The sequence below is a fragment of the Colletotrichum aenigma genome (assembly GCF_013390185.1).
Source record: "Colletotrichum aenigma strain Cg56 chromosome Unknown KSG_Cg56_contig07, whole genome shotgun sequence".
Lineage (NCBI taxonomy): Eukaryota > Fungi > Ascomycota > Sordariomycetes > Glomerellales > Glomerellaceae > Colletotrichum > Colletotrichum aenigma.
The window spans coordinates 1,714,166-1,730,701 of NW_023500913.1; the positions used below are offsets into that span (position 1 = coordinate 1,714,166).

Genomic DNA, 16,536 nt, shown 5'->3' on the forward strand with positions numbered 1-16,536 from the left:
TCGCTTCTTTGTATGAAGTTCCATGATGTCTTTCCAGGAGCAGGTGAAAGGAGAAGTCAACCCAGAGGTAGACTATTGTCTCTGGGCCATCTCACCATCGGTCCAGTTGGCTCCAGACACGCCCACCCCTTAACAACCTAGTTCGTCCAGATCTATCGAATGAGAGGGGCACCACGAGCAATAGCATTCGAACGCTGTAATCTATTGTAGAGAAGTCTATTCTAGTCTATCGGTTCATTAGCAGAGCCTCCATTCCTCAGGCAGCTGATACCTCCGACACCAGGGCATTGGAGAACTCCAAGGTGATGGAACCCCCCTTGACTTCGATGAGCCTGACTGAGTCCAGGTCTTGGACGATCCAGTCCGGCTCGGCGCTGGCAACCTGCTCAACGGTGTGGCTTGTGACGAGGCCAAGCACCTTGCATCCAGCGTCCTTGCCGGCCTTGATGCCTGCCGGACTGTCCTCAAAGACAAGAACCTGCTTAGACGCGTCTTGCAGACCGAGCTTTTCGCGGCCGATCTTGTAGCAGGTTGGGTCCGGCTTGCCGTTCTCGACGGACTCGGCGGTTACGAGGTGCTCGGGCTTGGGCAGGCCGAGGGCCTCGAGCCATCCGCCAACGAGGGGCTCAGTTCCCGACGTGACAATAGCCCAGGGAGCCTTCTCCTTGATTAGGGCATCCAGCAGTGCCCTCGCTCCCGGGATCTCGACGGCGTCCTTGCCGTACAGTTTCGGAAGTCGGCCCTCCATCTCACGGGTGTCTGCGATGGAAAGTTAGCCTTTTGTTCTTGTGCCTGACAAGCCCCTTGCTTGCCCGGTGGCTCGGACGACAACCTGAGTTTGTGCGGGTAAAGGAGCGGTGGGCGGATGGGACAGGACGGTGGAGTGGGAAGCAAGGGGACCGAGCAGAGGAGATCTGAGGACTCACATTCCCAGTTTGCTTTTTCAGGGGCCAAAATCTTCAAGATGTCGATACTCCGGCGGCCGTGAGACGTTTCGAGGATAACCTCGGGTGCGACACCTATTTCGTTGCCGACTCTGCAAGGGAGAAAAGGGGGTTCATGTGTTAGTGGAGTTCTTCTAACCCGGGGGAGACGAGAGGGGAGAGTTGATGCAAGGGGCAGCTGGTTGATGACGATGATATTTGGCTACTTACGTTTGCCAGTGCTTGACGACGGCCTCAGTTGAGTCGATGATAGTGCCGTCCATATCGAATAGAAAACCATCAAAGGTGATGCGTTGCGGAGGGGCTGTGTACGACATGTTGAGAGCTTCGGAGTTGTCAATGTAAAGATCATGGGCTCTGAGCAGCACGAAAACTTACTCAAGTATGCGAGAGACGTGTAAAACTGACAATCTAGTTTTATTGACAAGCCTGAACGCTCGTTCGCCAGAGTCTTTGCGTCTCAAATATATGCAGAGTGGTACAGGTGCAGGGCTTTCAGTCGATAAGTAAGTTGATATGGAGCCAGTTGGAGTTGATGAGGCAGGATGACTCTTTGTGTGACATGGAAAACGACCAGTGCAAGTCGGCGTCGACAAGTCTGGTAATCCGCTGCAAGAGTCACACGCTCTTACACCTTTTTTTAGCAGGCAGGAATCGTGCTTACAGCGGACATGCCCGCCGAAGATTGCCTTGTCAGCGCTTGCGGTCCACTAGTCCCAGCACGTTGATCGTACCCGCAACGAACTGCACGGGCTGAACGGCAGCCCCTCGGGTTGACGGGGCTTCCGTAATAGGACTAGCTCAGGGCGGTGAGAGGCTCTGGTGGGGGTCTGATAGAGATAACGAGCGGTGAGACACGGCAGAAACCGACCTCCCACTAAATTTTTGAAAGCACTGGGCCACCGCAAAGCCGGTATGTAGGAAATTTCGTCGCGACCCGGCAGCAATTACAACGTCCTCCGACGCAACATCTTGTCGACTTTCTGCGCGGACAGCTTTCAAGATGGCCGGATCAATCAACAAGCCCAAGAGTACGTTGAAAGTCTCTAATCTTGACAGATTGCATCTAACAATATCGCAGAGCCAAAGTCCAAGAGGACGCCCGTCCGCCTTCGCCACAAGATCGAGAAGGCGTCGGCGGCCAAGCAGAGGAAACAGAGAAAGCTCGCCAAGAAGAACCCCGAATGGCGCTCCAAGCTCAAGAAGGACCCGGGAATTCCCAACCTGTTCCCTTACAAGGAAAAGATTCTCGAGGAGATTGAGGAGAAGAAGCTACGCAAGGCCGAGGAGGCGCAAAAGCGTCGCGAGCTAGCCAAGGCGGCCAAGACCGGCGTCGCTACCGCTGAAGATGCAGATGCGACCGGGATGGCCGAGGATGGTGAGGAGGACGACGACGACATGATGGTCGAGGACGACGACGAGGACGTGGACGAGTCGAACCCCATGGCTGCGCTGCTCGCCAGCGCCAGAGCCGCCGCCCAGAGCTACGAGAAGGACCTGCGCGACGTCGACGCTGACGAGATGGACGATGACGAGGATTCAGACGACTCGGACGCCCCGGCCGAGATTGCTGTTGGCAATGCGACTTCCCGCAAGGCTTTTGACAAGGTCTTCAAGAACGTTGTCGAACAAGCCGACGTCATCCTCTACGTTCTCGACGCCCGCGACCCGGAATCCACCCGCTCCCGCGACGTTGAGCGCAGTGTCATGGCCGCCGCCAACGGCGGCAAGCGTCTGATTCTGATCGTCAACAAGATCGATCTTGTGCCCCCCAAGACCCTCCAGGCATGGCTCATCCACCTGCGCCGCTACTTCCCGACTCTGCCCCTGCGCGCGTCCAACCCGGCGCCTAATGCGCAGACCTTCAACCACAAGGAGCTCACCGTGCAAAAAACTTCTGCAGACCTCTTCCGTGCTCTCAAGTCGTACGCTGCGACGAGACAGCTCAAGCGCGCCGTGTCGGTTGGTGTCATTGGCTATCCCAATGTCGGCAAGTCTTCCGTCATCAACGCCCTCCTGGGCCGCCTCAGTGGCGCTCGCGGCTCTTCCAAGGCCTGCCCCGCCGGCGCCGAGGCCGGTGTCACGACGAGCATCCGCGCTGTTAAGATCGACAGCAAGCTTACCCTCCTCGATTCCCCCGGTATTGTCTTCCCCTCCGCCTCTAACGCTTCCTCGTCTGGCCTCGTGTCGCTCAAGAACTCAACCGACGCCCACGCCCACCTCGTCCTCCTTAACGCCGTGCCCCCCAAGAACATCGACGACCCGGTTCCCGCCGTCACACTGCTACTGCGCCGTCTCTCCGCGACCCCCGACCTGCTGCAGAAGCTGACGGATGTGTACGACCTGCCTCCTCTCATGCCCAGCCGCACCGATGGCGACCTTACGACCGACTTTCTGGTGCAGGTTGCTCGCAAGCGCGGACGTCTTGGCCGCGGTGGTGTTCCCAACATCGCCGCTGCTGCCATGACTGTGGTTACGGACTGGCGTGACGGACGCATCCAGGGTTGGGTTGAGGCACCTGTGCTCGCTGTCCAGGGCGACGCCAAGGATGCCGCTGCCACTGCTTCTGTTGCCGATGACGCTGCTGCTCCTGACCAGAAGACTATCGTCACGGAATGGGCCAAGGAGTTCAACATTGACGACCTCTTCGCGGATCTAGGCGCGGCTGCTACTGCTGGAGACGATGCCATGGAGCAGTAGGCCTTGGTTGGTATAATGAGTAGATCTTGGGTGTGGGCGGAGCATGATATCAAAAGAGTATAGATGCGTTGTGGTTTTCTTCATCATGGCCTAGCTGTCTCGTCTATTTACCCGGCGTTTGGGGCGGTTTAGGGGAAAAGAATAAAAAGGGGCAGTGACCATCAAAACACGTTGGCCCTCATTCACATATGCTCATCCGCCTTTAAAAGCTGCCTCCGGGTTCAAATGACTGTTGTGATGTTCGTACTAGCCATTTGTCGTTCTAGATTAAGAGCGGCCACTGGAAAAGGGCGAGGTCGGAGCCCGCCCACGGGCAGAATCATTCAACTCTTCATTTCTCAGCATGGAATTGCCTGTTCTGGTATGACCTCTGCAACTGGTGGACATGGTGACATCCTCTGAATTTCACTTGTAATTAGAAAAGCCAAATCCAGGAGGCTTTTCACCTGTCTGCTTTCCGCCCATGATTCATTCCCTGGACGCCCTCCACCCATCCACGTTATTGTGAGAGATAAGCATGGGTTGCTGGCCCGTCTTCATCAGGGGGTGAGATCGGATTCTAACCCTAGTTAGCTTATTTGACACCAAGAGGATGTTGCTTTCCGTAATCCACCATCTTCACAAGATGCCGCGCTCTGCCCTTGACGGTTTCCATAACACTATTCTAGCCGAGCAGTAGCACTTTGTTCGATTCCAAAATTGAGGCTACTGCCTGTTTTCGAGCAGAGGAGCGTCAAACCGGAGTTTCAGGCCACGCAGAAGTGGTGAATGGGATGAGCGATTGGGTTAAGAGACACAGCACTGCGCTGTTTGGATTCAAAAGTAAGAAATCAACGTTGGTCCACATTCTCGCTTGCATGGAAAACAAACGTCTGCCGTGTGGGTAGTAGGCAGTTGTGTGACTGGCGTCAAGGCGCAGACAGTTTACCTTGACTGGCACAGGGTGGTTGCCGAGATTCAAGTCACAAAATTCAAAACATGAGGGCTATGCATTTTCTCGAGCCTTTATCAGCGGCGCCATGCCGTCTTCTACGTTACATTACGAAATAGAAAACACCGTTAACTTTTCCTATGCCACTCTTAACCATTTCAGAGCTCATGCGCTGACAAGCTCCATCTTGACACCTCTCTTGCCGGTGGCTTCGTCCTTCTCATCAGTGACCTTGACCTTGACCTTCTGGAAGAGATCCACCTTCAGCTTGCGGCTACCCGATGTCGTGAGCGTGTAGTTCTCCGCATCGTAGACACTGTCAGGTTCCGTCTCCGCAAGGTCCCGGAGCCGAATGAGTCCCTCGATACCGAACCTCGGCACAAGAACCACGAAGCCGTTGCTGAACACCTTCATCACGAACGCCTCTTCCTCGGCGACCTTGCCCTTGAGCGCCTGGCCGACGTAGTACGCGATACTGGCGCGGCCCGCAAGCTGTGCATTGCGGTGGCGGACATTGATGTTCTTGCAGACTGCCTCCAGACGTCCGCGACTACGGACAGCCGGGTGGATGGCCTCGTAGCCGATAGCGGCTGCGAGCTGGCGATGAGCCACAAGATCGGCGTAACGACGGATGGGAGAGGTGAAATGGGTGTAGATCTCGGAGGCGAGACCGTAGTGGCGGAACTCAGGGTAAGCCTGGGTTCCGGAACAGAAGTACTCGGCGCTCATCATGCAACGAGTGGCCATGATACGAACAAGGGTGTTGAAGAAGGGGTTGGCTGGGTCGACGCAAGTATCGAGGGAATCGGCAAGGGCCTTGCTAGAGTCGACACGGAGCTCGAGCCCCTTCTTCACACGTAGCTGGTCTGCAAGCTCGTCAAAATTGGTCTTGGGGGGAGCACCGTGACGACGAAGGATAGCAGTCTGAGGGAAGGCCTCATGGATCTTGGTAGCTACACTGACGTTTGCGAGCAACATGAACTCTTCGACCAGAGACATGGTGTCGAGGTGCTGCTTCGTTTTGACGTCGATGGGATCTGATGTCTCGGACTCCATCTGCACCTTGACCTCGGGAGAAGACAGGCTGAGGGCACCGGCATCCATACGCTTCTGCTTCAGCTTCTTGGACAGTGCAAGAAGCGTTCTGATGCTGTTCGTAAGGTCGTCCTGCTGGGAGCCGTCATCGATACGAAGTTGTGCCGCCTCATAGCTGAAGGCTTCCTTGGACTGGATCACCGACTTGGTGAACCGAACGCTGACGACATCTGCGTTCGAGTTCATCTCCCAGATACAGGAGAAGGCGTAGCGCTCGACGTACGGCTTCAGCGAGCAGAGGTCAGTGCCGAGAAGCATGGGTAACATGTCAATACGCTTATCCACAAGGTATACGGTTGTACCACGTAAGCTAGCCTCTGTGTCCATGGCGTTTCCGGGTTTGACGAAGTGAGATACGTCGGCAATGTGCACGCCCACCTCGAAGTTACCGTTGGGAAGTGGCCTGGCGTGGAGAGCATCGTCGATATCTTGGCAACCGATGGGATCAATACTGCAGATGAGGAGTTTGCGAAGATCCTCTCTGTCCCTCCAGCCCGGATCTTCCGTGCTCTGAGGAACCCTCCAGTCATGACCCTCCTTTGGCAGGCAGTCCAGAACGGTTTTGGGGAACGGGCGGTACTGAACGTCGTACTCCAGGAGAAGGGCTTCCGTCTCTGCCGCCTTGGTCTCGAGCTCACCCAGGGAACGAACAAAGTGGCCGACAGGATGTCTTGAGTCGCGCTCCCAGGCATCGATTGTGACCAACAGACGCTTGCCGAGGAGCTCAGAGACTTGTCTTGAGCGCAGCTTGATCTTGGGAATGCGCTTGTCCATGGGAATGAGGAAGACGTTGTCCTGCTTACGGCCCTGGCCGCCGCTCTTGCTTGCTGATGACGGATCGATATGTCCGACGTACTGACGCCAGTTACGCTTAATGATGCCGACAACCTTTGCTGTTGGTTGTGCCCGGCCCTCGGTGCTCTTGCTCTGTGTCTTCTTGACCTCCTCTTGCAGCGCCTTGCGCTCCTTCTCAGATACAAAGTCCTGAGCTTCTTCGGCATCGGCATTCTCGTCGCGGGTAATGGCCTCTTCCTCAATGATTTTTGTGGAAGGTTCCTTCCACTGGTCCTTGGGCAGAACCTCGACGACTACGACGTCACCGTTGACTGCGCGGTTGATGTTCTCTCTTCCCAGCACAATAAGAGGCTTTGGGAACGCGGGGACGCTGATAGAACCTTCCAGATAGTTGTAAGGAGAGACATTGAAGTTACCCTGGTGCATCAATCCAGCCTTGACACCAGTCATCATCTTGGACATGCTGTAGTATTCCGCGTACAAAGGCCCGCTGGGCTTCTTGGAAAAGTCAGAGTTTCGCGACTCGGCGACCATGTCCAGCAGTCTGTCGCTATCTTCAAGGCCTCCAACGTATTCACGCAGAGACATGGCAGCGACACCCTCTGTCTTAGCCTTCTTCAAGCAATCTTGGTCGTCACTGAGCATGACAACGGCAGGGACGCTCTTGGCTTTGGCTTGCGCCAGGTGGTCGGCGTACCACTTGACAGCCTTGCGTACAGCACGGTCATTTCGGTCGTTAACGGTCTCGTTAGGCTCGCGATTGACGTATGTCTCCAAGCGGAAGTCGTTGAAGAAGACGTAGAAGCGCTTGTCCTCGCTCTTGGTCAGGCCGACGAGACGGTTGTATAGCGGTAGCGAGCGATTGCGCAGCTCCTCGAGAACAGTCTGCAGAATGATGACATCGTAAAATGCAGAGCCTTGTTCGAAGAGATCCATAGCGTTCAGGAGCGCATTGGTGTCTGGGACGATATAGTGCCCCTGAGGGAACGCCTTAGTCCCGGCGGGCTTGTCCGAGAGGACGAATGGTTGGACTGGGTGATCTTATCAGCGTACAGCTCATGTCGATGCAGACATGTCTCACTTACTGTTGTTGGCCGCATCTCTGGGGGCCGTCTGCAGGCAGCTCCGGCAAAGCTTAGATGAGCAGGGGATATCTTGACGCAGGTAGACCTCCCTCACAATCTTCTGAACCTTGCCTTTCCTCGTAGAACGGACATAGACCTTGCTGGAGATGTTTGCGGCAAAGGGATCCGCCTCAAACGAGCGCTTGAGACTCGTCATGATGTACTTCCCCTATGGAAATCTTGACGCTGAGGTGAGTTGGTGGTGCAGGCGATGAGTATGTCGTCGCCCCTTCCTGTTGAGGCTGATGGTGATGAAAATTGATGGAGGTGAGGCGCGGGGCGGCTGACAAACGAATCAGAGGCGCGCGTTGTGGCGCTTGCAAGCTCTTATCGGGAAGCCATCCTTATCGCCAGCACTGTTACACCTATCGATAACACTACCCACAGGCACCTTAGGTACCTACCTTACGTCAGTCACCTACCGCTACTTCACAAAGAATCCCTTCGCCTCGCCTTCCATTCCGAATAACGCCTACTGCTGTGCTTCCCCAGATTGATATCGTGATGCATCTCGCCGCCGGAGCTGAGCGAGACAGAGGCTATTCTGGTACAACGTCATCCCATAAATGCGTGCCTCATCGAGAGTCCAGGTCATATCTGATGGGAGCCCGGATGTGGCTGACCCGAGCAGCTAGCCAAGGCCCCTCCCACGGCAGAATTGATGGAAGAACGCGTTGAACAGGCGCGTCTTTGCATTCATTCATACGTCTGAAGGAACCAGGCGGCGAGCCGATCCCGCCGCCGCCGCCAATGCAAGACAAGCTCGGAATCGGGTTCTCTCATGCCTGGGGAGACGCGAGACAAGTCGCAGTGTCATCAGAATCCTCGACGTCAACGCAAATGCTATTGGTACTTCCCCGGAATCCCGAGTCTGCCATCCCCGACAGAACCGTCGCACGGCATCGCTCCCGAACATCTGTTTCTCCCTTCTCCCCGGTTCCCGTCCTGCACAGCGCATCGCGCGCGCGCAGAAAGCGCGTACCGCTTCACAGTACTACCACAGAGAAACCTCGCCGTCGCACAGAGAAAAAACGAACGAGGCTTTACTTCATCCCATCACGTCGAGAAACAACCTCCCGTTTCGTAGAACCCCCACCCAACAAGTCCGTCCGCACGAGGCATGCAGCCCGTACAACGTGCAGCGTTTCCCTTTGAACCTTTAGAGGGAACTGTGGCGGTGAATGGACGAAATGTGGGCATATCAGCCACGCTTACTTATCATCAGGCGCTTCTTATTAATTGGCTTATGTGGTAATGATATGATCTGCGAAAAGGATTTCACCCTGCTGATGTTGCCATTGCTCGCTTCTTGCTTGCCTGGATCGGCCGCCCCCAGTTCCATGGCCAAGGCAGCAGGTAGTCTGCAAGAACCTGGAAACAGGCATAGCGGAGGTGGCACTCTCATACCTTGGTCAGCGGCGTGGCCTGCTGTGGTCCGTTCCTTTCCCATCTCACAAGCAAGCACATAACGGAAACGAGCCACGTTCCGCTCGGGATCAGGCTGACTCTTGACATGATCGGTAACTCGTGGCTGGCTAGTCTGAGAAACGGACTTGGACTGCGTAAACGAAGGTTCCAGCTGTAAGAGATGAGACATCAGCCCAAAACGCTTATAATTTTTTCTCTTGCAACGAACTGGGAGTCGACGACGTTGAAAAAACTACTTTTGACTCTGAAGCAATGGCACTCGGCCATCAGGCCTCGAGGTGCCGTCCCTCTCGGCCGGAAGCCGGGCTTCCTGCATTGCAGAGCCAAAACTAGGGTTCTGTGGGCTGGCTGGGGACCCTGAAAAGCTTAGGGATATCTGTGTCTGCAATGTCAAAGACTAACATCAGTCGAGGAGATGACGGGAGGCCCGAGAGCCGTTGCATTCGCCGCAAACCGAGTCAGCGCATTGAATAGATCAACTGCTAAACGACATGATGGTGCACTGCCTCTAGATGCCCGTCGTCTGAAATAGGGTGCAAGGGAGGAAGATGAAGACGAAACTGAATAGGCAAGGCTTGGTCCTGACGCAAATGCATCCGTGCGGAGGCGGGAGCTAAATTATGGAGGTTGGCCAAACTTGATTGTTTTACCATTGTTGATTAGGATAGGCACCTCTCACAATGCACTACGAATGGAAGACAAAGGAAGAGAGCGTATTGCAGCCAATGGCGGATCAAGTGTAGCAAAACGGCTCTAGCAAGGTCCATCGCTGTCGTGAAGTGGTATTCCGTCAACCGGTAGTTGCTCGGACATGGCAACCGAACGAAAGGTGTTTGTATGCCGAGGAATCCAAAGGCCTCCTCTTCCGTGAGGCAGCGCAATCACAGGGCAAGAAGTGAAACATAAAATGGACGACGTTGGAGATATCGAATCCATGGTAAAGTGTACTCCACAACGTAGAAATGCGCGCATCAGAGCAAAGAATGGACAACTTTCTCTGCTTGTGGTCGCGCACCGCACCTCGCAGCACTACGATGGCGCCGGCAGTCGAGCGAGGGGCGGGACAAGGAATGACTTACATATGTACAGTGGGCGGGTGGTGTTGGTGTTCACATGGGGTTATTGTTGGTGGTGGCTGCCCCGTTCTCCACAGCGGGCGGTAAGACACGCGCCGGTGTACATTAGCCGCTACTGTACTGCTTTCTTGCTGCGAACAAGAGGCGACTGAGATCGGAAGAGCTTCGTTCTGATGGGTTCCTAAAAAGAAACGAGATGGACGATGCTCTTCTGCAAGTTGGGTTGGGTTGGGTCGGGGTGGACGTGGAGGGGGGGGCCTACCCACCACCGCGAGATGGAGGGAGGGGAGGGGCAGGACGAGAGTGATGGGTGAGATTCCAGGGGCGGGAAGGGTCCAACAAGGTGCAAAGCACGGGAGGGGAGGAGGAGGACGAGTAGCAGGCCGAGGAGGAGACGAGGGAAGGGAACAAGAGCATGGCAGTTTGGAGGGAGCCTGGGAAGGTGGGAGGGAGGATGGAAGAATCAATGGGACATGACATGGGGAATGGATGGCACCGCACCGATGAGTGTTTGGTTTGCTGCAGGAGCGGGTAAGCAAGGATCCAAGGGTAGCTCCCGCACCGTGGAAAAAAGAAACACAGCGGGCCAGTCCCAGTCCCAGTCCCAGTCCCAGTCCCCAGTCCTGCTACCCCGGTTCCTCAGCTTTCCTAGGTATCCGTACGGATACCGAACCAAGTCTGCCACTCTTTCTTTCATCTTCAAAGTCCGTACAGAGCACAGAATACAGAGTACTGCGTACGGGAGGCGCTTGCCATCCATATCTTGGCTGGAGATATCCTTCTTCTGGCAACATCGACAATATCCAAGCCACAACAACAATGACCAGGATTCAACTTTCAAGCTCCCTTCTGCCCATCGCTCTACCATCACCACCACCACGTCAATTCCAGCCTGGTGCGCAACCAAACGCACAACACCCCAATCTACTCATACCAGCCAGCCGGGAGGATGCACAGCAGCCGCCCACGGACTCTGCCTAGAACCGCAGACACCCCGACACCACTGTCAGACACCCCAGCCTGCGCTCAGCGGCTCAATGTGAAGGACGACTCCCCTGGCGGCCGGGGGCGCGCCCCTTCCCATCTTTGTCTTCCCATTCTCCAGACCATTGGGTACCGTTGCGGCGGCATCCTCTTGAGTGACAGCCAACCATCACCGCCCTCTGGGTAGCAGCAGCACCTACCTGGCAGCATGCCCGTCCCGGACACCCACCACTTTCACAACCAGCAGCGTGGCCATCCGTTCCCATCGCATCGCCGCCGAAGCAAGGGCCACCAGTGCAGCATCAGCAAGGGCAGGATAACACGGGACAGCCTGGCCAGGGCGCCATGCGAATCGCAAATACATCCATGGATAGCACGTACGAAGACCCAATCCGCCTGCTTGGCGCCTCGAGAGCACGTATGCCCCGTACGGATACTACGAAGACGAAACGGATCCCGCTGCTGCTGACCGGCTGCGAATCCACGGGAACATCAGCCAGCTTCGGCGGCTCTCCGCCGCCCGCAACACACGTTGAGCATACATAGTACATACCATCTGCACACCCGTGGAAGCAAGCCACTGGCCTGGTCTGGCCTGGCCTGGCACGGCTCGCTCGGAGAGAAACGAGATGTTGGAGGTGTGGGCACATACACACTACACCCCCGATCTCACTCCCAACTCTCTTCGTCTCTTGTCTCGACCGTGGAAACTCTCTTCCGCCTGTCTCTTTCCTCATCGCACAACAGCTCGACCTGGTCAGCAGGAAGTCGTCCCAAGCCGTGGGCAAGGAACACGACTCTTCTTCCTTTTTCTTACTCTCTCCCACACCTCCACACCACTTTATCCTGCCTTTTCCTGGGCTGGCCAGGTCACCCCCAGTCAACCAACCGCAGAGCCATGCTATGCCATGTCATGCCATGCACATGCTGTGCGTAGAGGAAAAGCACTGCTTTTTAGTGGTGGGCCGTCGTTGAACCCATGATTTGCAGCGTGGCCAGTGCGCCACCGTGATTGAGACGTCCCAAACCAATCATCCTGGCCTCTTCGGGAGAACCAACAGCCAAGATGTCCTCCAGGCTGCCCCTCCATCAACCGCTTTCCGTACTTACCCTCCCCGCCAACTTCGCAGTCGTTGTTGTCCACCCCCCCTCCGTCGTCCATACTGTCTCTCCAGGCCATCTCTCGACTAACTTAGCGGTCCACCAGCCAAGCTCAACCTTGCACACCATCTTCTCTGGCCAGCTTCACGCTTGCCTCCCACACTTTCTGCGCGGCCTGGCTGCTTTAGCCTGGATGCACTGGATGGATGGCCCAGATGCCATTTCGCCCATATTCGGTCACCTGTTTCTTATTCCCAGCCTCGTTTATCTTTCTCGCGCCTTCTTATCAGATCGAGCCGTAGGAGGGGCAGACGCGTGGCTCAGCTCTGTAGCGCGATTGCGACGCGCCTCAGACGACATTGGGGCGAGAGAGACAGAGATGGAGAAGGAAGGCATAGTCAACATGACCAGATACGAAACGAGCGAGGAAACCAGACTGGAACCACATCGTGTTTTCGCGATTGATCGGTCTTTTCTTAAATCCGAGGCATCCCCGTTTAGGAAGACCCGTCATGTCGAATCCTCCGCGCCGTCGATGCCAAGAAACACACATCCTGGCTTGAAGCCGAGTCGGCTGAAACGCTTCTTCGTCCGTCGACATCTTCTTCGCTGGCTCGCCCGCCAGTACAGCAAGCATGCTGCAGAGACACGAGTAATAGGAAGCTTCTCGACCGCTGCGTGTTATTCTTTTTGGCCTCTTGCTTTTCGAATATGCCGTCGTTGAGCAGAGGCCGAGACGAAGCTAGTGAAGCACCGTTTGTGCAAGTGCCATCTTGCGATCTAGATGCCGGCGCTGTTCCAACTTGGTTGAGCGTCATAAGGATACAACCAAGTAGGTCGGCTGCATGGTTCATTTCCCTCGCAGCCATTATCGATGACGGGCTCCCAGTTAGCACCGAGTTTCAGCTGTGGCGCTTTCTCATATTGTCCAGGCCAGGATCTTTGCGGGTGGGCCAATCAGCTTCGGCTGATGTCGACTTGAGAAACGTCGGTGAGGCCAGCCAGCGGCGGAGACCCATGCGACTGGCAAGTCAAAAAAGCGCACTTAGCCGTCGCATGCTCCGCTGTCGCCTGATGAGGGACGATGCACGTCGAGAAGCTTTTGCGGCCAATGCAAGATCAACTCAAAGGCAATGTGATTGCAGAGGATTCCTGTGCCGGCCCCCCCTTCCTCTTTCGCTTGCACTGCGGCTGGGAGAGCGGCCATCTCCAACAAGTCGGGTCCGCACAGCACCTCCACATTGGCCAGTACGATTGGGCCGTCGGCAATCGTAGGCACATATGTGACTTCCCATGGGTTAGATCCGTGGCACCATGTCAGTCTTTTGCAATATTGTGTCCTGTTTCCCAGTCTTCACCCGTGAGCTGGAACCTTGTCGGTTGTTTATGGACCGGCCGAGGTGACAGCTGGAGTCTAAAATGCTCGGTGCGAGAAGAAGAAGACCGCGGCAGGACAATATCGTGCCATTCCAGGAGCCTTGCTATAACGAGACCCCGGTCATGCCCGAACGTAAGAACATTGTCCATTTTGCTTGGCTGCAGTGTTTCGCGTCTGGCCTTGTACCACCTTACCATTACGGCGAGCTCATCGCCGGCTTCACCCTTTCCTCCCTGATTATGTGACTACTGGAGATCGCAATGGCAGGATGTTATGACAAGGTCAGTTGCGCCGACACAGAGCCGGCCTGCGAGGGTTGGAAGAGTTTGAAGGAGCTGGGGAGTCGTGGAGTCGGGTCGCAGTTTTGCGGTCCTGCATCAGTACGCCGTTCAACAAGAAGCATTACCCTCCGGAGACGAGATGCTATGGCTTTTTAGTAAGCAATGCTTTCTTGACGTCGCGACGAGAATGACGAAGTGTCTCTGGCCTAGCCCGACTCGAGGCGTTGATGGGCCGCCCCTAAAGGTCTTAGAGATGCCCGCGTGATATGTTGGAACGGGGGGTCATTATTCCTCGTTTTATCAGAAACGGTCCTCTGGCGGCGGCAGGCAGCTCTACACGAGAGGGAAGCCGCGGATATTGGAGGAAATAGCGGCTGCAGGCTGACCTCATCTGTGTCAGAGTCAGAGCCATCCATGTAGGGCAGCGGCCTCATCAACTCCGGTTCCCTACGCACCTCGTTGGGCTTTCATCACCCGGCGTGGCCGCCCGCCGTTCTGCCCCGATTCCTCACTCCAGCGCATGAGCATCATTGTACTTGCCCTTGGTTCGTGGGCTTCCCTTCTGGTTGATGCAAGAAGTCTCTCTGCCCGCTGCTTCGAGGGTTGTGGTAGTATCATCCACGCGCAGCGGTTTGAGTCTAAATTAGCATTCGTCTGTGGCAATTAAGTGAGGAACACGCGAGTCGCGCGCGAGAGGCCGGCTCGCATGTCATCTCTCTCTGTCTCGCGTACGAGGGCGCGAAGACGAGGCCGTCGTTTTTGCTAGAGGCAGACGCCCTGCGAGAGCCACGACGTTCGGCTAACAGAAGGAACTTGGCGGAGACAATTCCCTGATCCTGATCCCGTCCGTTTCGATCGCCTTTGACAGTGCATGTGGACATTGTTCGACAGGGGTTGTTGTCGATAGCGCGTGCGCCATTACGGGGGGTCCTCCTCCAGCCGATGGCAGCTCAGGCTAGAGCGATTGGTCGATCATATTCCTGGCGACAAGAACGGTGTCTGTGCGAAAGACGCGCCAAGAACAACGTTGACCGGGGGCATGCCCAGTGAGCGAGTCAGTCGAGAAAAGATTGTCGGGGATTTTACCGCTCCACTCCGCGGCCCTGCTCACGTCTTCATGCCTTGTCAGCTGGAGTATTCATACAAAGCGAATATCAAGCAAGACACACAGCCTTAGCGGCGAGGGCAATTCACCAGTTCCAACCGCGTCGAGCAAGGACGGGCCCTCTTTCACCAACAAGTTTCGTTATTGTGAATCGAGCGCTGTACATGTCGTTGCACGCAGCCCAAAACGGGGCATGCCGAAGGAGTTGTCCTGGCTTCAGCGCCAGCCGCCGGCATGCCAGAGACACTTGCCGAACTTTGACGCTTCTGTTGGTCGGTCTGGGGTTGGGTGCATTCTTAGAGGGGAAGCTATGTGTCAAGAACAGATCCGTCTCCTCTCGGGACGAAGTTTCCGTGTCAGTAATTCGCCAACAGCACCATGGCATGGACCAGCGAAGCCTGTCCAGAAGTATCGGTCAGCAAACTAGAAGGCACCTACCCATGAGACTTGCAGAGAAAGTGCATGCTTTCGCTGCTTTAGAGGAGTGCCAGAACATTCATCCTGTGTTTTTTGACGTGGGTCTGAATTTGCCAAACGGCAGCCTTGCAGAAACTGTTACAAGCAACAGGAAGACCCCGAGGGGGCGGACGCTGATCTCGACCTTCCACCGACCGTTTGCGCCAGCTGCGATTATTTCCATATCAGGCCTTGTGCATTTCGCTGGCTCAGACAGTTAACACTATCCCGGGTTGGCCATGTCGCCGACGGGTAGAGTGATATAGATTGTTGAAAGGGTTGATGAGACAAGGGCGCCCATATCCAGACCGAATCAGGTTGATTTTCCGTTGCAAGATGTTGCGCAATCGGCAAAATCTGCACGTTGGTGAGCGGTAGTTTGAAAGCAACGTAGTTTTCAGCCGTTGACTCTTCGGGACCGCGAATCATTCACTTTTGGGACGCCAGGTAAAGCAGCTTGCTTGCTTAGACCGAAGCTAGCGTTGTAGCAAGTCCCTTGGATGGAAGTTCTCACATTACTGGCCGTAGCCAGTAATGTATGATATCGATTCTGCTGCCATGGAGAGTTGAATTGGCATGTAGAGACGAAGAGGGAGCCTTGTCGGTTAAAGGTCATCCACAGATCGCCGTCATCTCGTGTACAGAGCAACGCGCACGTAAAAGCGGCGTGCAAACGTGCGGCTAGAAGCTTTGGATTGACTGTTTGACTGTGAACAATTTGGGAAGCTTGTCGTCCCTCAAGGCCCATTCTGAGAAACAATCCTAAAAGAAAAAGAAGAGGGAAAAAAAAAAGGGGCATTCGGTCACTGTTCAAGACGTCGCATGTCGACATACCAGTTTGGCGTCGGGCCAGATGCCACGGTAGATCCTGCCGTCTTTCGTATGAGAACTGGACGACATCTACCTGGAGTGCCTGTGTCCAGATGCACTGAAATATGGAGGAGGCACTCTCCAGCTGGCATATGATGGCAGCATGCCCCTTGCTAAGCCAATCAGCACAGGAACGCTTGGGATCATGGATGTGAGGTACGGGTGATGGCGGTGGTAGGTATGTTGAAGTGGTGGGCATGTCTGGCCCGCTGCCGCCTGATGCTGCTCCGGGGTTTAATGTCGAGTGATCGTTCCCGCACCCCATCTA

The 16,536-nt window shown here is 55.5% G+C and overlaps 3 protein-coding genes across 3 annotated transcripts; 1 reads left to right on the plus strand and 2 right to left on the minus strand.

Moving 5' to 3' along the window:
• Window positions 1-256: 256 nt before the first annotated feature.
• GPP2-0 (Glycerol-1-phosphate phosphohydrolase 2) lies at window positions 257-1,261 on the minus strand (the record flags this gene model as incomplete). The annotated part of the gene is made up of 3 exons (XM_037325975.1): window positions 257-759; window positions 927-1,036; window positions 1,155-1,261. 3 exons carry the CDS (start codon window positions 1,259-1,261, stop codon window positions 257-259), a joined length of 720 nt encoding a protein of 239 aa, XP_037175935.1.
• A 686-nt stretch (window positions 1,262-1,947) lies between these two features.
• On the plus strand, window positions 1,948-3,644 carry NUG1 (Nuclear GTP-binding protein NUG1; the record flags this gene model as incomplete). The annotated part of the gene is made up of 2 exons (XM_037325976.1): window positions 1,948-1,975; window positions 2,026-3,644. The coding sequence occupies 2 exons, from the start codon at window positions 1,948-1,950 to the stop codon at window positions 3,642-3,644; spliced, it is 1,647 nt and encodes a 548-aa protein (XP_037175934.1).
• Window positions 3,645-4,740: 1,096 nt separating this feature from the next.
• On the minus strand, window positions 4,741-7,746 carry dis3 (Exosome complex exonuclease dis3; the record flags this gene model as incomplete). The annotated part of the gene is made up of 2 exons (XM_037325977.1): window positions 4,741-7,496; window positions 7,551-7,746. The coding sequence occupies 2 exons, from the start codon at window positions 7,744-7,746 to the stop codon at window positions 4,741-4,743; spliced, it is 2,952 nt and encodes a 983-aa protein (XP_037175114.1).
• Window positions 7,747-16,536: the final 8,790 nt, after the last annotated feature.